Source organism: Abramis brama, assembly GCF_963993115.1.
Source record: "Abramis brama genome assembly, chromosome: 5".
Lineage (NCBI taxonomy): Eukaryota > Metazoa > Chordata > Actinopteri > Cypriniformes > Leuciscidae > Abramis > Abramis brama.
The window spans coordinates 20844739-20871681 of NC_139967.1; the positions used below are offsets into that span (position 1 = coordinate 20844739).

Here is a 26943-nt window from a genome sequence, read left to right on the forward strand (position 1 = left end):
TAGCTTTCGTTACACACATTGCACACGATTGCACATGAACGTCAGAACCAGCCGCCTCACAAACGACCTGCGTTTGGTTAATCTACGACGACGCCCTGCTTCACTCCTCAATTTGGTAGAACACATTGTAAATGTATTGTGGAAAAAACGATGAGGAAAAAAAGATAAAAAGATGGGAATAGTAAATAAAATTATATTGGATGTGAATGAATGAAATGTAAAATGTTCTGTTAACAGTCGCGGTGTGCGTAACTAGGCAACCACGTTCAAGTTCACGTTGCATGACGTCATCGAAGTAAGTCCCAGAACGTGCATACTCTTTTGCTACACACTCAAAAGTATGTACTTTTTCCTCACAAAAAAAGTACATACTTTTAGGTCGTAGTATAAGTAGGCGAATTGGGACTCAGCAATAGTGTCTGTATAGCATCTAAACCCTTTTAAAAGTGTTTTATCACACAAAATATGTTGTTCAAATTGTTTCCCATAAAGAGAAACATTCTTTCAGAACATCCAATCATCATCCTCTATTTGCTTTGACCATCATAAATCAAACATTTAACGTCCCAGCTTCAACCCTTTAACCAACAAACTTTGCCTTTCTTTGCCAACATTCCCTTTACTTTCAAAACACCATCTTGAGCCTTTAGTTTAATCCGACACCTTTTTAAACACCTTCAGCTTTTCTGATGTCACTAGATTACCTGAGATCAGCTTTCTGCACTGTGAACATATTTAGCAACTAATCAAGTATTACTGCTTCTACTTATTTGATAGTAGAAATAAGTTACTTATCAAATAAATTAAATTAAAACATTCTTTTAGTTGTCAAGTTCTCAATTTTGTCATTTAGCTTAACCTCTGACTGCTTCATAACCGTAGAAGAATATCATCTGACCCAGTTGCCATGCTACTCACGGTATGTACAAACAGATCACACTCACACTGCTTTGTTTATAGTCCAGCAAGGGGAAGACACCTGGAGGGAGGGTTTTCAACTTCATCCTCACATCAGTGAGTCAGTCAGCCTGAGTGACCTGGAGTCATTCCACCCTCCTGACTGTGCGAAAAACAATCCCGACTCTGACTGTTTGATGGGGATAACAGTTTCTCTGTTATTCCATCCTGCCAACTACGCCCAAATGTTAGATTGGATGGATTTCCACATCAGAAAATATCAGATATATTAGATCCGACCCTGGATGCCGAATCCCTACCAGAAGATATCAGTCTTCATATCAGCCTGAGAGTTTGACTAAGAAAGCCAGGGAAGAGCAGAAGCAGGAGACAAAGTGATGATAATAAAAAAAGCTGAGTTTATAGAATAATAATAGTTTCAACTCTCTGAATGTCTCAATGCTCAGACTTAATCTGACTAGTACAAATCCAACACGTGTTATTACCCAGCAAAACAATGGGAAATTACTGCTTCACAACACTGTCCTGTGAAGCTAAAAGCCTTGAAATGGAGACTCTCTAACTCGTGAAGAAAAGATCCCTTGAAACCACACAATCAGCATTAAACAACAATAGAAAAAAAATAAGTACAATAAAATAACAGTGACATGAATAATAATAAAATTATGAATAAATGATAAATCAAATGACAACTAAATGAAAAAACAAAGAAAATAAAACAACACAGATGTATGGTTGCTCTTCCAAAGTAGCACACACGGGTTACCATTGAGAATCCTTAGATCCTTCAACTGTCATAGATAAGTCATGAGCTAAGATGTAAAGAATGTTCAAGGAAAGGTTCAAGCGGGACTAGGCAGTGATGTCTCCAACATAAATAGTACCAGGCAAGGATTTCTCCAGACATAGATAAGCAGCAGGACAATACACACAGCTAGATTATTTTTCCTCATAACTGAGAACTGAAAGCAGGTTTCTACTTTCTTTCTCTCTCTCACTAACTCACATATACCAGTTGGAGCTCTTTATAAAAGAGAGCTGAACACTTACAGACATCACTGTGAGCAACTTGTTGTCCTTGAATTGACATGGCGATGCAGAACTACCCAGCAGCTGGCGGGATCCCGATGAAGGACAATAGAGTCGGCACTGCTCAGCCAGTGATACTGTCCATGCCTGAGCAAAAACTCGATGATGATATAGTTTTTTCCACATTCAATCTTCACTTCTGTAACCCATGCTGCCTTGGGTTTGTGGCCTTTTACAACTCCGTGAAGGTAAGCAATTTTAATATGTTTAATGATGAAAGTGCCCTGCTGCTTTAAGGTAATATACGTTTTATGTGTGTCAGGCCAGGGACAGCAGATTGCTTGGAGACTACGCATCGGCACGGTCTTACAGCAGGAGAGCTCGACGCCTAAATGTTGCTGCCATCATTATTTGTGCCTCTGCTATTATTATCCTCATCATCGTTGCTGTCACATTGATTAATCTCACAGGTTATCGATATTATCATAACTCCTCCAAATAATTAATGTCTGAATGTTTGTATTGACCTGTATGTACTTCTTTTGTTTTTTATTAAAACATTGATAGGCTATCTCTTGAAACTTTGTATTTGTTCTTTTTTGATCATTGTTACTGACCTGGTCTTGCAACAAGAAACTGACTGCTGTGTGTAGTAAGTGTGTGTATATACTGTATATGTAATAATAATAATTCGTTACATTTATGTAGCGCTTTTCTGGGTACTCAAAGCTCTTTACATGGAAAGGGGAATCTCCTCAACCGTAATGTGTGTGTGTGTGTGTATATGGATTATAAAAGTCATATGCAGTTGCAGTATGCAAAAATGACCTCGTAATTATCAAAGGACACTAGAACACACTGTCTAGCAGGTTTATTTTGCAGATGTGTGACAGGCGTGATAACTCACACTCTTAAAGATGAACTGGCAATATTTCAATAGATGTGATTGGTTGGGTACAATTATAAAAGCTAAAAATACATATAATAATACATTATATTATGAATATGCAGCAAAAAAAGGAAAACATGTAATGGCAGCATGGATGTGGTAAACGGATGTAACATTGAGATTTAATCTCCCTTGGTCATCGCAAGGTGGCATTTAGAAATTACCATAAAATGTATCAGTTCTTATAAAATAAACGCAGGACGACTAGTGCGTATAGGTTAAAAATAACCTGCCATCAGAGGGTAATTTATACAGTAACTCCTACTATTACTATGGTCTAGAAGAGTTGTTCTTGGTACATTGTCATGAACTGATTGCACATTCTGCTAAAATTTTTAAAGCTTTCATCATATTTTTTCTTTTTCAGATGCAATTTGAGCTGCACAGCTAATAAAAGACATATTTGTCCAATCCAGTCCATACAGCATAACTGAAGCACACAAAGCACACAGATTAAAAGTTTCTGATGTGAATTATCATGCTGATAAACACTTCAAGATAATTTCTTGAAATATAAATGAATACGAAATAAAAATGAACATTGTTTCACCTACAGGCATATACATTTTTTTTTTTCATTCTGCACATTTAACGAGAGAAGCCGACTTGCATATAAGAGCACTTGCATGAAGACAGACATACACAGAAGTAATTTAGGAAACACTAATGCATGCATGCAATACTTGAAGTCGCTGAAAATGGTTAGTTGACAGTGACTGACAGAGCTTTTGTGAGGTTGTATGTTTTGGTTGTTATATAACAAGTACAGTGCCTTTAGAAAGATTTCACCTTCAACCTATTATTTCCTATTCTGCTGTGTTGCCAAGTCAGTTTAAACAATTTAAATGTAGACGGCTCAATTCTGTAAATAAAAAAACAAAAAAAACAACAATTTAGATTCAAATTTATACTAAAAATGTCAATCTTAAAAATGACACCCTTGATTGGTTCTCTCTGGTGGCACTGCAGAGTAAAGGTCTGTTCACACCAAAAATGAGATGTATAAAGATAACTATAACCATAACTTAAAATCCACACCAACTAACGACAGTGTTCTGTTTATTATAAGCACGGCACACACTGCAGTTATGTCAGCTGCCACATTAAATGTTTGAGCTCTTTAATTTGGGGTGGATTCTGATTGGCTGTCAATGTTTTTTATCCTTCATCAGCTGAAAAAAAAAAAAAAATTTACTGAAAGTGATTCCAGTGATATCATTACTCTGTCGTTATAGTTACAGCTGTGGTGTGGACTTTCCTATTCTCATAGAAATAGAATGATTCAAACTTTATAGTTATTGTATTTGGTGTGAACAGCCCTTAATGGTGATGCAATTTGGTCGACGATGACACTAGAACAACATTGTGGGCATGGGGGGACTGTGGCGTGTGGATGAAGATTTAGCTTTACTATGGAGAACATGCAAATATTTAAAATTTAGTGGGAGGGGGAAAGAGTTGACATTAAATACAGAAAAGGCACAAGTGCTTAGAGCAGGTACATCAAGGGCAAGACTCAACAAGTCAATATATTATAGTATATCTATTCTATCTATCTATTTTTAGTTGGATGAACCATTACCAAATTCTTTCTTGCTGTTAATTTATTGGAATGTGACCAGTTTATGATGAACAAATGGACAAATGTCTTGCTGTATAGGTTCCTCTTTGATTAGCTAGTTGTAGCAGTAGTGGAAGAGTTATAAAGTGCTTGAAGGTTCACAGACTATGATTTCATGCAGCCAATGGGAGGAAGGACCAATACGTGTCGACACGTGAGGTATGATCCTGACCATGGAAAGACTCGGTGGACGTTCGTCGGCTTCAGCCATGGTAAAGGCGGACACGCTGAGATATAGAAGCACGGCACAGAGGGCAGGACAGCAGGGCATCGCTGCAGGTCTGGCAACAGCATACGTGTCCACACGGCAGGAAGATCACATGTGACTACACAGAGCAGAACAGGGGAGGAAATTTAGTTGTGTTTTTTTAAGCTGCTGAAAAGCTAAACTGTAACAGCTGTATTCATTACAAACCATACTAAGTTAATATTTCTTATAATAAACTAATAGTTAATTAGTAGGTTAATATTTTATTTTATAAAAATATTTACACTACCTTTCAATCGTTTCGGTCAGTAATTCTTTTTAAATAAATTAATAGTTTAATAGACAATAAATAAACAATAAAGACTACATTGTTACAAAAAAATCCATTTTAAATAAATACTTTCTATTAATACAAATTTATATATAAATTAATATATTAAAATAGTATTTTAAATTGTTATACTGTTTTTACTGTATTTTTATAAAATACAGACTTTGTGATTATGAGATTTCTTGCAAAAACAAACAAAAATAGTACAAATTAATTATTTAATGTCTTCACTTCTAAATATTTATTTGAATACTTTAGCCACTGTTTTAATTCAAATTGTTACTATTTGCATTAATAATTAAGCTTTAAAATGAAGGGAAGGCTTTACCTCACGTTCCATGCACACCACACACTCGGAACTGCTGAATCTATCAGGACCTGGGGCAGTGGGGGTGAGCGGGGTGTTGGGGGTGCTGGGGGTCAGTGGAGGAGTGAGCTGCTGTTGAGGTGGGGCACTTGGAGTGGATGGACCAGCTTCCTGTATCTCTTTCACTGTTTTAGGCAATGCTGAAGGGACAAAAATTGTATGATACTGCAATGACTGAAAAACAAAAACACTGAGCAGAATTCACAAATTTCACTAAATTAAAAATAGTACTGTATGTCCTCAAGGGAATATGTTTGCTCTTACGGTCAGACAGAGTGCGTTCTCTGGCCCAGTGGATAAGAGCTTTCTGCACGCCAACCTCACTGATCCCCAACTGTAAAAAAAAAAAAACGGAAAAGAAGTTGATGAAAGAACATTTTAATGGACATAAATCTCTGATGACAAATTCCTAAACACACACACTTTCAAAAATGTGTTGAAACACAAAGGGAAAGATAGCAGACCTTTCTAAGGTCCTTTGTGGTCATGTGTCGCAACGCCTCAGCGGTGATTCGGTGGTGAGCTATGACTGGCAGATAGTGTTGAGCAGAGAGTTTACACAGAATATTCCCCAGATCCCTATCCACAGCCGCTTCCTGAGGAGAAAGGAAAGGACAGCAAAGTGTCAGTGATTTTGTGATTTGAACACAGGATCTCAAAGGCCTGTAGAAGAGCTGCTCTGACCTGCATACGCAAAGACAGCGGTTTAGCATCCAGGAGCCTCTGATATTGAATCATCCAGTAGTTCTGCTGATTGGATTCGCTCTTCTTCTCCAGCTCCATCTAAAGAGCAAAGAAAAAACATCCTTAGTATCATTTCTGATACATTTTGTAAAAGTCCTAAGCAAATATAAACACTATGAATTATCATGCCATTATTAGAAATACATTTTTCCATAGGACATACAGTACAGACAACAGAAACATTTGCATCAAATGAAAATTCTAGAATACTATTTCCCATATTAACAAAGCTCCAACAAATGATAGATAGAGAGATGATAGACAGATTCGATTCGATTCAATATTGATTATTTTGGATATCAGGTACAATACATGGCAAATTTTCTCAAGGAAAACAAATCTCTTAACTAATGCTGTAAACTATGGGAGTCAGTTGTAGCCTACTCGGCTTCATTAGCTTAAAAAGATACAAATAAAAAAGTTTTGTAAACAAACACTTAAATTACACTTTTATTTATTTTTTATAATAATAAAGTTATATGAAATATAAACATTTAAATGGTGGCTGTCATAAAAACTTGCCAGATTTATTCAAACATGCATTAAATATTGAAGAACATTAAAAATTATAATGAATATGTAATATGGATGGTGCATATATTTAGCAAAATGCTCCTTTCTAGAGTTAATTTTTCTAGCTGACTAACGAGTTTATGGTCACTGGATATGGTTTTTCTGAGGTAAATGTTACGTTACATGACATTGTTTACAAGCTGTTTTACTGGCATCTTTCCATGGTTGAAACACTGATTGAGCGATTCCATGTGACATGATACGGATTTCGAGAAGTTGTACTCTATCTTTTAACACTTTCAGATGCTTATTCATGTTTATTTCGCGCTGTAACTGGTATTATTAAGGCGGAAGAGAAGATCATGTGCGCTCCGCGCTGCTGATTCTCTTGAGCTGAGCCAGAGCGATCTCACGCCACAGCGCCAAAGCGGTATTTATGTTTTTGAATTTCGTAAGAAAATGGACGCAATTTGAAAGACTTTGTTTCATATCAGTAGTAACAAAGCACAAAGATTATTGCGGTTTATTGGATGGGATGCACGCTACAATGTTCCAATCATTCATCAACTGAAAACAAGATGACTATAGCCTAATCGATTCTTGGGATTTAAGAATCGATATCGGTTCGTAAAAATGAGAATCGATTAAAATCGAGAAATCAATATTTTTTACCCAGCCCTAATAGATAGATAGATAGATAGATAGATGGTCCAGAATCACTCACCAAGACCAGCTTGAGCTCCTCCTCCCTCTGGTCCTTCTGTTTGAGTAACTGCTGCAGTAGGTCACTCAAAGCGGTCCTCTGGTCAGCCAGCACCTCCTTCCACACACACAGTGAATACAGTAAATACACACACTCAAACAATACAAAAGAATCATACTCCCAGAATGCTGTGATAACTCATAGAGGTATTGTGAGCATGATACTTAAACAGGAATGGGATGAAATGGCTAGGTAATCAGAGAGAGAAAGAGAGACGCAAAAACAAACAAGAAAAGTGACGTGCAGCAACAAACAGAGTGATGGTTTCTCCTCTCTACACTCCACAGCATGAAGAAGCACTGGAAGGAAAGCACCACATCATCTACTGCTGCTACATACCTGCAGGTTCTCAGTGTCCAAATTCCTCCTCTTAACCTCCAGCTTTGTCAACTGCAATAACTCTGCCTCTATGAGTTTAATCTATGGATACAAGCATACAGTGGGGGTGTGAATGGCCCCATGGAGACATGATAAAACAGCCATCTTTTGGGTTCTGCATCCAATGAGAGGTGGGATGTGAGAAGCATGGGCTGACTGAAACCAAAAAAGCTTTTAATGGCTAGAATGACTACACAAGACCATCTTACACATTAATGTATAGACCTTATGTAGCCCCGCCCCTTTTCAGCACTGCACTCATTGGGTTCTGTTCAAGTGGCAACCTCCCCTTCTCTCTCTTGAAACCAACACGGAAGTGAGTTAAACTGCAATTTATCGACTGGCCGCTTGGGCTGGCTGCAGAAGTGAGTCAAATCTGTATCTCCCCCATGTTAAAATTACCAACTTTACAGCAGAAAAAAACATGTTTACAGCCTGGATCTCTATGTGGCTTTGGTCTATACAGCTAATTTTGCCCTTCATAACAACTGTGAGGGGGGTGCATTTTTTTATAACTCATCCGTTTAGTTGATTAATATTTAAATTTCTGCATTTAAGGGTGTGGCCACTTGAGTGACAGGTGGGTTGTCGCTGATGTCAATGCTAGCCGTTTGTCTGCTGTTACTAGCCGTCACTTCACCTCAGCAAATGTTGCTGCTGAACTTGCTTTCTCTGCAGTGTTTCTGCTTTTTTTTCGGGATTATTTCATACAATTTAATACACCCATTACTTGGGTACAAAGCCCACGGCTTTGGATTCCGTCGTTATCGTCGAGTATCGTTCGAGAGAACAACCAGCGCTGTATTTCAGTTGTTTTCCTCTGTGAACATGCACTAATGGATGTCTGACAATTTCGTTGCTTTTTGGAGTTTTCAAATTTAAAAAAGTCAATAAAGGCTCGTTCGTTCTGCTCTCACGGAACAGATAGATTATAATATGCTTATGTACCGTCAGATGAAATCATGCAGGCGTCGGCGCTTTCTCCGTCCATGCAATAAATGCACATCCATGAATGAGCGCGGATTTTCTAGCGCATTTACTTGAACTTCATAGGCAATATATCTATGTTTTAACCCATTTGAGAGGCGGCCAAAATCAGAATTTAAAATGGACTGAAAAGCTCTCTACGAACTCATCCGTTTAGTTGATTAATATTTAAATTTCTGCATTTAAGGGTGTGGCCACTTGAGTGACAGGTGGGTTGTCGCTGATGTTGTCACAGGTGGGTTGTCGCGACGAGCGTAGCCGCGCTGACGGACCATAGACTATAAAAAAGAGTGACTGACATGTGCACATAAATCACTGTCACACACACTCTCAGAGTAATATTAAGTTACTGCATAATACATTTTCAACTAGCAGAATAGTACAGAATCACGATACAGAGTCTCACTTGTAGCCATGTCTTTTAACTATTATAATATTTCGAAGGGCAAAAACAGGAACTTTTAATTGGCTTTACATCATCAAGTGTCACTTTAGCGCGAGGCCCTGCAGTCGCAGACTTGGTATTGTCAGTAGCATAACCTTATAGCATTACCCAGAGTCGTTAACAGCCTGAGCTAACTCGATCACGTCGAGCTATTTGGGCGTGATTTCTCAGCCTCTTTGCCCATTTTCTGTTATCCGGGAGTGACGCAAGGCCAAGATGGCAACGGCCGGCTCCGCCCACTTTAGGCTTCAAAAATGCTCTTCAGAAACCTACGGGTGACGTCACGGACACTACGTCCATATTTTTTTACAGTCTATGGTTCTGTTCTGTCTTCCGGTTTGTATTTTCACAGCATGAAGGTAAGATCTTACTGATAAACCGCTTGTTTAAAAACCTTCCTGGTCTGCTGGCTGCATTTGTTATGACATCCGTTTCAAACAACAATGCTCATGATAACTTTCATCAACTCTACAATAAGAAACTGAAGAAACATATGACACTGAAGACTGGAGTAATAAATAATGATAAATGACATTGGTCACAGTCTTGTCACGTTTAGTTTTTTTGGCTTCAGTTTAATTTGTAGTCTTGGTTTTCCTTGTCACTGTCTTGCCTGTGTTCTAGTTATCATTTTTAGTTGTCATGGTTTCTGATTAGTTCCCACCTGTTTCCTGTTTCCTTAATGATCTCCCCATGTGTATTTAAGCCCTCAGTTTGCTCAGTTTAGGTCTTGCGTTAAAGTAAAACGTTACGGTCGTAGTCTTATTTCCCAGAGTCTTTATTAAAGTTTATGTGTATTATTATTCATCAATCTGTGTCACACATCTTTTCCTTTGGACTGTTTGATATTTTCAAATATACTGTATTAGAAAACAGTTATTTTAAATTGTAGTAATATTTTACAATAGTACTGTTCTTATTGTAGTTTTGATTAACTAACTGCAACCTTGGTGAGGATAAGAGACTTCTTTAAAATACATTAAATCCCATAATCTGTAAGGGTCTTATTGGCTCTTGGATCTTAAGGGAAACCTCAATCATCATACCTGATTACGAATATAAGCATGCACACTGTCCTTCTGAAGCTGGAGGGCTTCAAAGGCGGCCTTCTGCATTTCCTCCTGCAGACAAAGAGCCAATAAGGGTTAGTTCATCATTTTAGAGCAATGCACCACCTGTAATATTTATAGTAGTTCATTAATTAATTACGTATTTTGCCTGTGGAGTGAATGGGTGGATGGAGTGCAGATTACTTTTTAATACAGAATACAGATCATGTACATTGTAATGGCACTTTTCCATTACTAGTACCAGCTCGACTCGACTCGTCTCGGCTCAGCTCGCTTTTCGCTCCGTTTTCCATTGCAGATAGTACCTCCACAATAGTACCTGGTCGTCATAGCGACGCCGCAGGAAACTGCCGTGACTTATGCTGAGTCCCAATTCGCCTACTTATACTACGACCTAAAAGTATGTACTTTTTTTGTGAGGAAAAAGTACATACTTTTGAGTGTGTAGCAAAAGAGTATGCACGTTCTGGGACTTACTTCGATGACGTCATGCAACGTGAACTTGAACGTGGTTGCCTAGTTACGCACACCGCGACTGTTAACAGAACATTTTACATTTCATTCATTCATATCCAATATAATTTTATTTACTATTCCCATCTTTTTATCTTTTTTTCCTCATCGTTTTGTCCACAATACATTTACAATGTGTTCTACCAAATTGAGGAGTGAAGCAGGGCGTTGTCGTAGATTAACCAAACGCAGGTCGTTTGTGAGGTGGCTGGTTCTGACGTTCATGTGCAATCGTGTGAAATGTGTGTAACGAAAGCTACTTATTTTCTGAGTTAAAATATTTAAAGTTTATAGTATAACTATTGTTTAACATATTTTAAACTTAATTTCATCATTATGTATAATACTCAAAAATACCCCGATGAAAATGAACCATGCTTTTACTATAGTAAAAGTGTAGTAACCATGTGTCTTTTAGTTGGACTGATAAAGTTAACATTTGTACAGCCACAGCATTACAACAAATAAGTCATTGTGGTTAAATATAGCTTTAATTAGGGTTAAACATTTGAATTCTTACACTTAAAAACTGAGGGCGCATCTCCGCTGCTCATGTTTACATCATCACCACCATCACCACAAAGCTCCTCCCTCCCGCACGCAATGGGTTGTGGGCAATATTAGCCGTTAGAGTGTGTATTGATCTGCACTTCGAATTCTAACCGGAAATAGTAGACCATCCGAGTATCTTGGGAATACTCATTTCAACATACTACGATTTGGGACGTACTAATTCTAGTTTCGCATACTATTTAGGACGGATAGTATGCGAATTGGGACTCAGCATTAATCTTCTACACGACACACACCCGCTACCCACACACACAGGACAATGGAGGAAATTGAGTGTATGCTGTTTTTGGATGTTTTTGTTTTTGCTGTTTTTTATTCAGGATACTCCGTCTGGCGCGTGCGATGATGACGCAGTGAATAGTGACGATTCTCTCTGACCAATCAGCAGTTTGCCGTGTTTTCACGTCACATTTTAGTATCGCCTCAGCTCGCTCAGAACCTTGCCGGAGGTGATACGAAAAAAAGTACCTGGAAGCAGGTACAGGTACAACTTTTACACAGTGGAAAACCAAACAAAGGCGAGTCGAGTCGAGGTGAGCTGGTACTGTGTAGTGGAAAAGCGCCATAAGTTAGTAAATTGAATAGTTACCTCTTGAAGGATCTGACTAATGGCTTTGCTTTTGTCTAGCTGCTGCAGGGACAACACTTGGTCAAACTTCTTATCCAAACTGTCCAAACTAAATGAGGAAAAAGAGAGACAGAAGGACAATCAAGCATTGCAGTTTAATTTTCTTTATGAACAAGCAGAACATTGGCATAGTAAGTGAAGGATGTAATCTCAAAATCAGAGAATGTGTCTTTGAAATCTGTTCACATGTGGTCACAAGCGATACTTTTGAGATGAATGTTAATACAGAGGGTAAACCATCTTGCCTGACCACGTGTGATCAGATCAACAAGACGAATATTGATACCAGGTGTAGAGTTCAAAACCATATGTATTGGTAGGAAGTGAAGCACCTCCTGCAGGTCTCAGACACCAGCATCTGCGTCTTGGCTTCCCTAGCCTCCTGCAGTAACCTTAAAGACAAGGTCTCTGACAGCATCCTCTGCATGGCACCTGCAAACATGTATATATAGACTTACATAGACAGTAGAGGAGTTTAAAAAAATACTGGGGGAAAGAGAGGGGGACTGGGACATGATGCAGATATGATTCAAACTACAAGTACTAAACATGCCTGAAGCATGTCACAGCTCTGAGAAATAACAAAGATTTATAATGACTTGCAAACTAAATATTTAATTATGGAACAATATGGTAATTTTAGAGAATTAATTTTCAAAAACGCACCTGCCACTTCCTTCTTCCTAAGAGAGTTGGCTTCTTCCTGTGTGATGGCTGCAAGGTGTTCCATTCGAACGCTAAAAACAACAACAAAATATTCAGAACTGTATCTCTATTAAAATAAAAACAACATCAGGGTAAGTTTAAGATATCACCATTTGCTGTGTGTGAAACTTCTATATACACTACTGTTCAAAAGTTTGGGATCAGTAAGATTCTTTTTATAGAAATTATTACTCTTATTCAGGAAAGAATGCATTACATAGATTAAAAATGACAGCAAAGACATTTATCACGTTACCCCCCCAAAAATCTATTTAAAAGAAACGCTGTTCTTCTGAACTTTATCTCTACTTTGTTTTCACACACACAAAAAAATTAAGCAGCACAACTAAAGAAATGTCACTTAAGCAGCAAGTCAGCATATTAGAAGGGTTTCTGAAAAAAAATCATGCAACACTGAAGACTGGAGTAATGATGCTGAAAATTCAGCTTTACCATCACAGGAATAAATTACATTTATTATACATTCATATATTAAATAGAAAACAGTTATTTCAAATTGTAATAATATTTCACAATACTACTTTTTTTACTGTATTTTTTATCAAACAATTGCAGCTTTGGTGAGCATAAGAGACTTCTTTCAAAAACTTTTAGTCTGTATAAACAACCGATTCTGATACAGAACTAACGCCTGCAGTTTGTGATACCGACTTAAAGTAACGATTAAAGTAATGCCAGGTCTTTCTGACCCGTGGTGCATTTCCTGTACAATGACATTACTCACTGCTTAACTACCATAGTATGATCAAAGTCCCTTAAAGATATATATAAAGTCTTTTGTACGATGAATCATTGAAGAAATCAAGTAGCTAGTCACCGTACTTTCACAAATTTGACGTTCAATCACGTTGGTTAATGATGTCACGCAGGTGGTGGAATAAAAACTTATTTTAACTAATCCGTTTGATATCGAATAAATGTCAGATTTTTTGCTATAAATTATGGACATGCCATCTGAGGACTAATTCATTTTTCTCAGTTATTTTGTTTTATTTCCAGATTCAATCATAGGCTCGTTATTGCGCACTAGCGCACGTACACACATGCACACTCTAAATAAATATTTAAATCTCTTGACAAACTAAAAGATGTAAATGACATTTGGTTATATTCGAAATAAAAGATATAGATTGTACTGAATGTCAGATTGCTTATTTTGCTCAAGATAGAGATTTATTAAGATCACATGTGACATGTCATACAAACAAGAAACTCTGCTTCTAACCACAGGTCAAGAGCTGTCGTTCCAACCACACAACTTTGCGATGCTGTTTGCGAATGTTCGTTAGAACTATGGTTAACTATGGCTGATAACAACGGAACTTGCAACCATAGTTGGCTAACAATGTTTTCAGGAAACGCACCTCTGATCTCCAAAAATACCTTAATGTACCCGTAAACGCTGAACTAATATGGGTTTGGTCAAAAGCGTTCTGTGTGCTGTAACGGCACCACAGCAGTGGCATTGCTCAAACAGCTCAGTACTTGCAGTAACTCTGGATATCTAAAGTGGTGCCATTAGATAGATGGAAATTCACTTAGCAAGAGCTGCATTGATGGCAGGAGCCCACACTCCATTAGAGAGTTCGACCCATGTGTAATATCTACTCACCGGTCCATCTCAAGAGCTTGCAGAAATTCAGCACTCTTTGCCTGTCTGTTATCAAATGAGCACAAACACATAATAAATAATCACCCTTAAACTACACAATACTCATGGACTTAAACTGACAGCAATAGCTAACAGAAAAGCAGGACGTTTCAAAAATGGTTCACACTGTGCCCTCACCGTTTGTTATCAAACAGGAGGTCAGAGACGCGGCCCATGATGACGCTCTCTGCCTGACGTACTTTATCCAGCATTTTCAGCCTAACTGCTTCCTGGGCTTTCTGCTGCTGAGACACACCTAACTCTAACCGTTCCTGCTCCTGAGAGACAGAAAAGCACAAAGAGGTGTATTTTTGTTAGCTAGATAGCTTATTCAAAGAATCCTTATGATTTCCTCCCAAAAAATTAAGCAGTACAACGGTTTTCAACATTGATAATAAGAAATGCTACTTGAGCACAAAATCGGCATATTAGAATGATTTCTGAAGGATCATGTGACTCTGAAGACTTTCAATGAGAATAGAAAATAGTTCTTTTAAATTGAAATAATATTTTACAATATTAGTGTTTTATTGATTTTTAATCAATACGGAAGTGTAGCTCACTCAAATGTGTTACATTTATAAACCAGATAGTTTTGACTCTAAAATCAAAATGGTTACCAATTTGACAGACAGCAGGACGTCCTCTTTACGGGAGTTGTTGAGGAGGAGGAGCTGAGTGTGTTCTCTCTGTTTCTCTTCAAGGTCTTTCTCAAAGGTCAACTTTTCCAGCTGTTTCTGCTCCTAGTGGAGAAACAAAAAGTGAGATGTAAAAAGGCTACTATTTCACTGGACGATCCAACAATAACAAAAAGAAATCAAACATACCTTTCTTTTCTCATAGTCCATGAATTTGCTCTGCAGTGTCAGAGTGAATGTAAGAGAACAGCAAGTCATTATTACATTAACAGAAAAAATGCCACACCAACATTTTTTAGGCACTGTATGAAATGAGCATAAATAGTGAAGACTGACCTGCCAGGCTAACTCCTCACCGTCAACACAATCCACCTCCTGCTTCCCTCCATCATGCTCCAGCACAGGCAGAAGATACTGGGACGGAGGGCAATAATCCAGACCCATCTCTAAACCACATCAAAATGAATTATGAACAAACCAGATGCACAGAAAGACCTTGTTCTGTCACAAAGGACTGCCAGTTAATATTCAATTAGATCTTGTGCATAATCTGTACTGTATACAATCTGTATTTATTGGTCTGCATCTAACCAGGCTATAATAAAAGATCTGTACCTGAGCAGAGGTAGCGCTGCACTTCCTCTGTGCCGCCCGTGCACACTGACGCAGGTGGATAGCTCATAACCTGTGCGTCCAAGATCAAGCTCTGCACACCACATATAAACATAAAGACATAAGTATGTCTTTGCAGTGGTCACATTGCCTATAAGCTTGATATGATACTACACAAATATGCTCCAAAATCTTTATCTTAAGTGAGCTAGCCATTTAAGATACTTACTTCCAGAGTCCGAACACTGGCCAGTTCTTTGGGTAATTCTCTGATGCTGTTCTCACTTATGTCCAGTGTACGCAGGCTGCTCATGCGACCCACGGACACAGGAATCACAGTAAGGCAGTTCCCTGTCAGCATCGAAACATTTTGTCCATTTAAGTGGTTTAGGCTTTTATTACCATTTAGTTTGAATTAAAATGTGCCTAAAAAGCCCAAACTACACAGAAACCACAAATGACTGTCAAATTCTTACTAGCTTTTTGAAACAGGTTAACAACTGTCTGGAATCTACCACAGTGCTCTAATGAAGACATTTAAAAATTTGCATTAATGAATACATATTTTTTTTAAACATACGCAAAAAAAAAGCACTAAACAAACCTTTCACATTAAGTGTCTGTAGATGTTGTAGATCCCCTACAGAGTCTGGCAGCTGTTTTATGTGGTTCTTCTCTACATTCAGAACCTTAGAGAAGCAAAAAATATAAAGGACACTAATGATCAATTAAGCCCTAGAAGATATACACTACCGCTCAAAAGTTTGGGGTTGGTACAATTGTTTTAATGTTTATTAAAGAAGTCTCTTATGCTCACCAAGGCTGGATTTAATTGTTCAAAAATACAGTAAAAACAGTAATATTGTGAAATATTATTATTATTACAATTTAAAAGAACTGTTTTCTATTTTAACACATTTTAAGATTTAGCCCTGTGATAGCAAAGCTGAATTTTCAGCAGCTATTACTCCCGTCTTCAGTGTCACATGATCCTTCAGAAATTAATCTAATATGCTGATTTGCCGCTCAAGAAACATTTATGATTATTATCAATGTTGAGAACAGCTGTGCTGCTTTTTGTAGAAACCGTGATACATCCCCCCAACCCCCACCAAGCTTTACTGTCTTTTACTGAAAGGATTTGTGTCCTTGCTGAAAAAAAATTATTTGAAAAAAATAAATAAATAAAAAATGCCGTAACCCCAATCTTTTGAAAATGAGTGTAGTCCACGACAGCAATATATATCTGTCATTATATAATGCATGTTATATGTGTATTGATCAGCATCCAGAACAGTATTTGGTTTTTAAGTGTCATATAAGAAACAATTAACAGCTATCATCAGCTTTGTTCATATACAATAAATATATACTGTACCTGCAAGGACAAAAGCTGCCCGATGTCATCAGGAAGTGATGTGAGCTTATTTTCATGCAGATCCAGCACCTTAAGAATGGACACACAGAGATATTGGCACTGGAGAGAAGTGCAAGACGGTTATCTGCTCAATCAATGTCTCTCACCTTTAAGGTTGCTAAGGCACCAGTGCAGCAACCTTTAGGAACAAGTGACCTCAGGTCATTTCCATGAAGAATTAACACCTGCAAAGAAAGTGGAAACTGCTGTCAAAAGTCTGTTCGCTCTGACCAACAACATTTCAGAGAAAACAACCCTGCAGTAAACTGACTCACTTTCTTCTGGAGCACTTTACACATTGAGAAGGCACTGGAGGGAACCTGCAGACATGCATTTAAAATAAGTGAAAACTGTTGTGACACGGATGGAAGCAATTTTGCAATAATTCATCCTCTTTCTGTTTTTTAGATGAAATTTTTTCCAAAATGTGAATAATGAATGTCATTCATTAGGGTTTGTGTAATTCACCTCTGTAAGTTCACAGGCAGAAATGTCCAGAATATCATCAGCACCTGCTTCTTTGGCCTGCACAAAACATAGGCATGCGTGTTAGCAGGGATGGGCAGTATTTCAGATACATGTATTTAAAATACGTATTTGAAATACAAAATACTATTTTGTATTTTAAAGCCTTTGGAAAAAATCAAATGTAATTTGTATTTAAATACATTTAAGATGAGTATTTTTGTATTTTCAAAAATATAAAATACTGTTTGCCAGTCAAGCTCTTTATCAGGGTACTGATTTCCCTAACTAGTTCAAACTTTACATAAAATAAATATAAAAATTACTATACTTAAAAACCATCGGACTACCTTAAAAAAAGCCTCAAAAGAGTTTGAAATTCAGTTTTTGCTGTGGTATCAAAACTGATAGGCTATTGAGAACTGTGAAACCATGATATATATTGTTACTGTGAAGTAAAAATTACATTTTGGTCATATCGCCCAACCATATTCTTTGCTAGATAGCAGAAAAGGTTCCCACAGTTTTACATACAGTATGAATTTTTTAATAGTGTTCACCACAAGTAATAGATTACATTGTGACCAGGTCAGAAATAATAAATGGCTGCTATCTTGCATAAGTTTGTTTGTAATTGCCAGCAAGAAAGAAAGAAAGAGATGGGGTTAGGAATGAAAAGTCAGTAGGCCTATTTCTTCATTCACTGTGACCTATACCTGCACTGGGTGGCCAATTTCACATGTATTATGTGTATTTTCAAAATACAAAATACTGTATTTGTATTTAAATACATTTTTTCACACAGTATTTTTATTTTATATACATTTCCATGTATTTATGCCCATCTCTGCGTGTTGGGGTCTGAAACAGTGCACTATAACAGTAGGATGTTGCTAAAAAAAATAAAAAATAGGCACTGCTGATACATGTAATCTCTAACATAAGCAAATGTGGGGTCCTTGCAATGTAAATACAACTAGAAACTCACCAAGCAAAGCTGGTACTCAAGGCGTTTCGTGGAATCCACACTGGGTTTCTTCTTTTTGGAGAACAGAAACATCCTGAGGCCAGTGAGATTTTGTTTGTCTGATTAAAACCGCACAACATCCACTTGATGTTAGCGTGACACTTGACTGACTGTGGTGTTGACAATCCCAAAGAAACAGATTGGGACAGCATAAACAAATTAAAGTAAGTTAGGGCAAGAACGCAGAAATAAAAATGTGAAATTACAAATTATAATCACGCGAGATTAATAAAACCATAATACTTCGTTTTCATTATAACGTTAAATTGATGGATCATGGATATTGAAACCAAATAGAAATGAACGATATAAATAAAAGGTCATACTTACGCGAAACGAAGAATATATGCGAATAACCGTCAGTGCGACAGCTAAATTATTTTGTCAAAACATGGGCTCCTTCAAATGTTTCAATATCGATGTATTGTCCCGTGTTACCTTGTATACTCCCTCTCTGGCAGTACACACCAGGAACAACTTCTCGGATGTTGTGAATGACGTAATGCGTCGCCGCAGTGTGAAAGGTTGCTCAGCTCTCGCGATACTTCGTGGCCTTTATATTCGTGGCGCAACAATCCATCGGCCTTTTCCTTTTTCACTTTGGTGGTGAAGGTGCAACAATTTTCGGTCGTCCCGAATTCGGGTTCATCCGACACCCTCACCAAATTCAAATTGAACTGAGCTCAACTTCATCTGATACACAATGCCTCCTAAATTCGACCCCACCGAGATTAAAGTCGGTATGTCTGGATTACGGTAACCCTTTGACAGATTTCTGATTGTGTGTGTGAGCGGCCATGCCTGCGTGTAGGCCTCTCGCGTGCTGGTGCTAATAAATTAGTAGGGTGCAAATGCGTTAAAGCTCTTCCTATCCATATAGTTTAGTTGACGCATTTAAAATAAATATTTGGATGTACGACCTGTAACTCAACTGAGAGGTGTTCATTTTAAATGATATGTAGCGTTTTTATGAATACTCGCTGTAACTGCCTTTTTTGAACGATTCACGATTTGTGGAAAACATTTGCGTGCTGTGGTTTGACAGCTCTCGGCATATAAAAATTCACGGGTAAGTGTTCACGTGCTGCTGAACATCACGAAGCTGTAACATTCTTCTCTGGGCATACCCTGTTTGTTTAATATTGGACTGAGACTGGGCTTATTATTTTTTTTTTTTTAGAATAATGGTCTGTAGTGTTATTGTTCTGCTCTTTATATCATAAAGCAGCCTCCCGCCACTGTGCTAGTCTGTTAAAGTGTCTTTGTACAATCCAGTGGAGGCTCATAGGGACCCAGCTCTAGGAAACAGGGTGGCCCCAATCTAATGGGCAATTCTGTGCCGAAAGACCTGGAACAAACTGCTAGTCCAAAAAAAAAAAAAAAAAATTATATATATATATATATATATATATATATATATATATATATATGTATATGTGTGTGTGTGTGCGCTAAAATCTTACTAGCTAAGTGAGGTAAAATTGTAGCCTTTGCAAATGTTTTTACCCATCAAGATTATGTAGATATTTACACTAATAAGGGAAGGATGAAACATTTGAAAATGTATAACTATATAACTTATGGTTCTGGTAAAGCAGAATGACAGTGCATACCTCAGGGTTAGGCTGGAGTCTTGACCTTCTGTCATCTCTGTGATGTCTGATGGAACTAACAGGTGTCTTTTCTATGTCAGCATACACTGGTGTTAATGGCAGCCATGATGAAACTTATTTTTTGTTAGTCATTTATCTCTGAAGCATGTTTTATTAGATCGTGTTGGGTTTAACCTCATGAGAAACCTTTTATTCCAATAATCCGTTTGAAGATATTTTTAGCAAAGTTAAACCAAATGTAGTTTGTGTATGTAAAGAGAGAAGTGTAGTTCTCTTCTAGAAGCTGGCATGGTTAAAAAAAATAAAATGCACTGCCACAATGATGCACAATTCTAAAAGGGTGTTTCATTTAAGTTACTTTTTTACAGCTTATGTAAATATAGGGCACACTGTTTTCTGAGAATTGTTGAATGTCGTAAATGTTTTGTGGGCAAAGTGTATTAATTCCAATTGTCTGTGTTATGCATTTAATAAAAGCACACTAAGGTCTTTTCCCCCCCTCCAGTGTACATGAGATGCACAGGTGGAGAGGTTGGTGCCACTTCCTCGCTGGCCCCCAAAATCGGACCTTTGGGTCTTGTAAGTATTGCCACAAGTTTGGTCTGTAGTGTTTATTGTTCTGCTCTTTATATCATAAAGCAGCCTCCCGCCACTGTGCAAGTCTGTTAAAGTGTCTTTGTACAATCCAGTGGAGGCTCATAGTGACCCAGCTCTAGGAAACAGGGTGGTCCCAATCTAATGGGCAACTCTGTGCCGAAAGGCCTGGAACAAACTGCTCGTGTCACAGAACATTGATTCTGTTCCATGCTGTATGCTCATCTTTCATTCTTCCTTTCCCTCAGTCCCCTAAAAAGGTGGGTGATGACATTGCAAAGGCCACCGGTGACTGGAAGGGCCTGCGAATCACTGTGAAGCTGACCATCCAGAACAGGCAAGCAGCGGTAAGCCCTTGGAAGTCTTTCAGCCTGTATTCTGGCTCTTGAGGTCACCTAGCCTTTAGACACTTACATGTTTTGTTGTTTCTCCAGATTGAGGTGGTGCCATCAGCCTCTGCCCTCATCATCAAGGCCCTGAAGGAACCTCCCCGTGACAGGAAGAAGGTCAAGAACAGTGAGTAGCTTTTACACCACCTCAATACACTGCTGTAGGAATCGTGTCTTTGTGTGTTCTGACCTTTCGTGGTTATTGCGAGCCTCCCGCCACTGTGCAAGTCTGTAAAAGTGACTGTGTACTGTCCAGTGGAGGCTCATAGTGACCCAGCTCTAGGAAGCAGGACTGCTCAACTCAATGGGTAACTCTGTGCCGAAAGGCCTGGGACAAGTTTTGTTGCGTTTCTTGATCAAAAGTCTCAGTAAAAATATTTGTTAGTTTTGCATTTCCAAAAAGAACTGCACTTCTAAACTAATTATCCTAAAAGTTATGCAGCACAACTATTTTAAGTCTGGAGAAATGATAATGAAAATTCAGCTTTGCCAAATTTTTTTTACTGTGTTTGATCAAATGCATTTTTAAGCATGAGACTTGTGCATTAAACATTAACCCCTGGTTTAACAGACAAGGCTGAAGTCTAGTCCCAGACTAAAATGCATGTTTGAAATGTGTTAAAGGTGCATTGTGTAATATTTAGGAGATTCTGTTGACTGAAATGCAATATCATATACATAACCGTTTTCAGTGGTGTATAAACTCTTGCATAATGAACGTTGTTTTTATTACCTTTAGAATGAGCCGTTTTCATGTACGTACACCATGGGTCCCCTTACGTTGAAATAGGCTAGTCATTTTGCGCCGACATGTTGCTACAGTAGCCCTAAATGGACAAACTACTACAGAGCACGTTTTGTCACTTGTTCATCCAAAGAAACTAGCTAAAGTCAGTGAATAAAACACTGACACGATGAACAAGTAACAATATTCGTAGTAACATTGTTTTACTGAATAATTAAGTTAACATAACTTAATTGATCTCTGTAAAGAAACCTCATTGCTTAACTGGCTACTCCCTGTTGTCTCCAACATCTTTTCCTGTCAGCCACTGTAACTTCTGTTGGTTGCAATTCGCAACCTCACCACTAGATGCCGCTAAATATTACACACTGCACCTTTAACTGAAAGCAACTTACACTGGAATATCTTTGTCAGTGGCTTTTTTTTTTGAGAATGTTCGTGTAGATTGGTATTTGTTTGTGACTAGCATATTCTATATCTCCTGATGTTTGCATATTTCCTCTTTTAGTTAAGCACTCTGGAAGCGTCACTTTCGATGAGATCGTCAACGTTGCCCGTGTCATGAGGCCACGATCTATTGCCAGGGAGCTTTCCGGTTTGTATTTCTCCAAATTGTAACCTAATGCTTAAGCAATATTGATCGATTAGCCTCCCGCCACTGTGCAAGTCTGTAAAAGTGACTGTGTACTGTCCAGTGGAGGCTCATAGTGACCCAGCTCTAGGAAGCAGGGCTGCTCAACTCTGGCTAACCCTGTGCCAAATGGCCTGGAACATGTTATAACTAGGCATGAGTGAGTTGTTTTAAACAATGGCACAAAGTGATCTTTTCCAATGCTTCTCAGGTACCATCAAGGAGATCCTTGGCACAGCTCAGTCTGTGGGCTGCACCATTGATGGTCGCCCTCCCCATGATGTCATTGATGACATCAACAGTGGCAAAGTTGAGTGCCCAACTGTAAGTATTGAATGCCATTTTATGCTTTTTAAGCATTTAAATGATTTGCCTTTTACTTGTTTTAACTGGATTTCTTTTCTTTTTCTTGCAGGAGTAAAAAGATAAAAGACAAATAAAACTGTTTGAAAAGTCCAAGTGTTGTGATTTGTCATCTCTGGCATTTGATGGACCCTTTTCACATTGTATGCATTTTAACTGTCATTAGCTTTGTAAATCCATTGCAAAGCTATTTTTAAAAGTACACTTATAAAACTACACTTTGTATTACATTACCTTTGCATCAAATGACAAATTTAACGCTGCTGCAAGGGTGTTTCTAATGCAGTGGGAGTGATTGAAAAGCTCACATCTTTCTCTTTCTGACTGCCATTATCAATATTCCTTTTTTTATTCTTTGAAAGTTGTAAAAACAATATTGTGAAGTTCTTTTGCTGTTTGAGCAAATGGGAACAACATATATTTAATTATCCTGTTCACTACTATTGAAGTTTAACCAACTATGACTTATGCTTCTGAGAAACCTGGAAATGTGAAAAGGATAATTATTTGTAGAATTGAGTTTGAAAAAAAGTTTGACTAATTTAAAACATCTGAATTCTTTCCCCACAGTAACTTAAAAAAAAAAAAAACTTAGTCATGAAACTAGTTCAAATTCATAATTTGTAGGTATAGAATAGTCACTGACCTATTTCACAAACCTAAAACTGCATGTTAGATATGAATATTTGGCAGGATGACAGGCACATACATTGAGGGGGAAAAATAAGCTATTAAAACCACAATTTATTTGGAAAAATATCTACATGTTTTCAAATATCCCAGAGTTGTAGACAAAGTACAAAAGATCTAAGCTTGGTTACATGTTGCTGCTCTAAAACAAGTTTTTCATGGGTACTTGCAGCTGCTCCCTTTTTATTTCTTATCCCAAATCATTAACATCCAACACATTTTTCCATTTCTTGACTCCAGTAACAGTGTTTATTTGCTTAAAATACTATGGACACTACTGTGTTGTAACTAAACTGAATTCAAATAATGTGCAGTTTCTCTTGAAAGATACCTTGCTGGATTCAAAGGAGCTCTGCAGGAATGTTGCCACAGGTGTTCAAATCACAAAGAGAAGCATATTCTGTGTACCATAGGTTTGTCCAGACCTCATCACCTGTCCCACTACTAAAGTGGAAACTACCATCATTTGCAATGGTTGATAGAAACCAGGACGGACTGACCAAATAAAACAATCCTGCTTTTCAGTTCTCAACATCCTCTTCCTCTCCTTCATTCTCTCCCTCCTGCTCATCATCCATGTGCTCATCTTCCTCTTCATCTCTACTCTTGTCATTTTCATCAGTGCCATTCTTCTTCTCCTTGTCCTTTCGTTTTTGCTCAGATGCCTCCTTCTTGCCTTTCTGACCTTTCTTGTATGCTGAAAAAAAAAAAAAAAAAAAAAACACCAACACAAAAACTGGTTATATACATGAATGGATCTGATGCTTTTATGAAGTCATGCATCCCTATAGACCTGAACCCTTCTGGTCCATAGAGAATTTACCTTCAAGTGCTTCCCGCAAGGGTTGCAAGAAACGCTCAAACTCCATCTCCTCCATAGCTGACATCACATCTCCAGCGTTGAGTGTCTTCCTTTTTGCTTTCATAGCAAAATTGTTTGCACTGGTGTCAACAAAGCAGTGGAGATTACATACGAGTAGGTTGTCAGAGTGGAATTTCTCAAACAAAAGAAAACTTCAGACTAACCAAGATGTTGCGTAGAGAACGAAAACACTTGCTGCTTGAGAAATCGCTCTTCTTGCCTCCTTGGACACGTTTACTCCGTCTGGCAACTAAACAAGACGAAAGACAAGTTGACTCCATACTGACATACAATTGACTGCAGTGACGTTTCGCGCGGAAAGAGACGATTTACTATGGTTATTAACACTTAAACTGCTGCTCGGCTAACGTATATAAAGAGATGACTTACTGCCTCCTTTATAATCCGCGTGATGACAGCATTGGGAAGATTGAGGTCCTCTGGTCTCTCGGCCATTACACTTAATATACACTTAAATGAGATGCAACACGACAATGTAATCTGTTCGTTTTAGATGCGTGATCAGAGGTCAAACTGCACAACCGCGAAAACTTTGTGTTAGCTTAGCCGTCTAACTTATCTGAGGGTGAACTGTCACCAGATCCACTCGATTTAAGTGCGCTGAATAACAAATTTCGTTACCGTACATATGCGTTAGATGTGTAATTAGATTATTTATCTGCAAATCAATTATCTATGAAACAGGTGAATCTGGACAAAAGCTAGTGTGCTTCACTGTTTTTCAGCCCGCTTGATCATCCAAACCCATGCGCTAACCTTTTACCTCTCACCGCTCTTCCCAGCCAACCAATACAGACGCTCAGTCATGACGTCAATTTGTAGGCTAACCCCAAATAATCCCCAGATTTATACGTGCGGGTGACGACGCTTTGACGTTCTTTTTTTCTAAAAGATAAATTAGATAGGTTACCTTAAATGTGAATTTCAAAGGTGCTATTTTTATTATTATTTTTTTATATATATATAAGTTGTTAGCATGTCACATCCTGGTAGTTGTAGTCCTGTCAGGGTGTAGTCTTTATTTAGCAACATTCGTTCCGAAACAAAAAGCAAATGGCTTTTCTTAAAAATAAATAAAATAAATAAATCATAGGAAATTCTTGAGTCTTCCGGGTTTTCATTTGATTTTTATCAAAGTATATATTTTAAAAAAAAATAAAATAATAATATTCATTTTTGCTGTTTTAGTGTTTGATTTTATTTTGGCTTGTCTGTTGTTTTTGAGCCACTCTCCAGCACTATTTATGGCAATTTAATAAACAGATGTTTATCTGGATCTCATATCGTGTGAAGTAGGCTAAAGTAAACTTTATGTCCGACTGGACCTCTGTACAAACTGAACGAGAAAAGTTTTCCCCCCTCAATTCTGCCTCTTGCTCTTATCGCAAAACAAGTCTACATGAATGATGTGTTTATTTTCATATTAGCGGGACTTTCTGAAGCATGTGCAGTGGTCACGTAGGCAGGCTATAGCAATAGGCCTACAGTGCAACTGCTCAATATACACGGAATGTATAGCCTATTGTAGTAATTTCATGGTCGTGCAAGCGCGTTTGGAACAGTGTTAATTCATCTCCATTTATAGCATATGTTTCGAATGTTTGAAAGTGTTGCTTGCGTGAGAATGAATGTGAAACAGTAGGCTATGCAGTGCCTGCTGGACCAGAAGCAAATAATTTTAGCCAACTGCTTCAAAAGTTTTTTCCCCCTTTCCATAGCATAATTTTCTTGATTTACCTAAACTGAGCAAAGCTAATCTATGTATTTATTATCTTAAAAGTGGAAAACTGTTACACATTATTAGGCCTAATGGGTGAGGCTTTATATTGGAATATGAAATGATGGGTTGTATAAGGGTTTATTTTGTATAAATGAGTGCAGAATGTCTCGTCTCCATGTGTGGTCCCCCCAAATAGTAGTTTAGGATTTATAACAAATTGCATGTGGATTTTTCCACAACGAATTCAATCTACACAGACCCATAAAAATGAACTGCTGGTGGGTGGGTTTTTTATTTTTTTTCATCTTCATCACGCTTTATTGTTTGCCATACAATTTTGTAAACCTCAATTGTGGTAAATGGCAAAGACTTTCCATGACCGTTTTCCCCCTCTTTCTTTGATGCTCATCAAATGTCTTGAGGTTAGCTTCATATATTAGCTCATGAAGCAATTAACATTTAACACCATGTTGTCTTTTTATAGAGATTGGTAAAGTTTCATTCTTTTTCTTCACCCTCGTTCAGATGATGTCATTCAGATGCTCACTTTAAGTTTTTAATGACATCTTTAGGTCTGAATATGACTTTAGTTTGCCACACTGTGAACTTAAGAACATGTTTTGATTGAATCAGTTCAATCTAATGTAGGGAATCGTAAGCTATTTGATACAGTGCTATAGTCAACCTCAAATTTTCCTCAAAAGTCTTATTTTTTTAATAACTCAAATAACAAAACTCATAC

General features: G+C 37.8%; 3 protein-coding genes across 3 annotated transcripts; 1 reads left to right on the forward strand and 2 right to left on the reverse strand.

Moving 5' to 3' along the window:
- Positions 1 to 2803: 2803 nt before the first annotated feature.
- lrsam1 (leucine rich repeat and sterile alpha motif containing 1) lies at positions 2804 to 19069 on the reverse strand. The gene is made up of 25 exons (XM_084113975.1): positions 18904 to 19069; positions 18535 to 18683; positions 17550 to 17606; positions 17357 to 17401; positions 17189 to 17266; positions 17043 to 17111; positions 16269 to 16353; positions 15894 to 16015; positions 15668 to 15758; positions 15389 to 15498; positions 15242 to 15271; positions 15035 to 15157; positions 14553 to 14692; positions 14376 to 14420; positions 12704 to 12774; positions 12370 to 12469; positions 11999 to 12086; positions 10300 to 10374; positions 7783 to 7863; positions 7405 to 7500; positions 6108 to 6206; positions 5888 to 6019; positions 5688 to 5757; positions 5385 to 5563; positions 2804 to 4843 (listed from the first exon to the last, which is right to left on the reverse strand). The coding sequence occupies exons 2-25, from the start codon at positions 18604 to 18606 to the stop codon at positions 4721 to 4723; spliced, it is 2181 nt and encodes a 726-aa protein (XP_083970101.1). The 5' UTR covers positions 18607 to 18683; positions 18904 to 19069; the 3' UTR covers positions 2804 to 4720.
- A 76-nt stretch (positions 19070 to 19145) lies between these two features.
- Positions 19146 to 23004, forward strand: rpl12 (ribosomal protein L12). The gene is made up of 7 exons (XM_084113982.1): positions 19146 to 19313; positions 20692 to 20765; positions 21029 to 21127; positions 21215 to 21296; positions 22423 to 22509; positions 22757 to 22869; positions 22961 to 23004. Exons 1-7 carry the CDS (start codon positions 19277 to 19279, stop codon positions 22964 to 22966), a joined length of 498 nt encoding a protein of 165 aa, XP_083970108.1. The 5' UTR covers positions 19146 to 19276; the 3' UTR covers positions 22967 to 23004.
- A 628-nt stretch (positions 23005 to 23632) lies between these two features.
- On the reverse strand, positions 23633 to 25249 carry pole3 (polymerase (DNA directed), epsilon 3 (p17 subunit)). The gene is made up of 4 exons (XM_084113983.1): positions 24851 to 25249; positions 24625 to 24710; positions 24422 to 24540; positions 23633 to 24295 (listed from the first exon to the last, which is right to left on the reverse strand). The coding sequence occupies exons 1-4, from the start codon at positions 24914 to 24916 to the stop codon at positions 24120 to 24122; spliced, it is 447 nt and encodes a 148-aa protein (XP_083970109.1). The 5' UTR covers positions 24917 to 25249; the 3' UTR covers positions 23633 to 24119.
- Positions 25250 to 26943: the final 1694 nt, after the last annotated feature.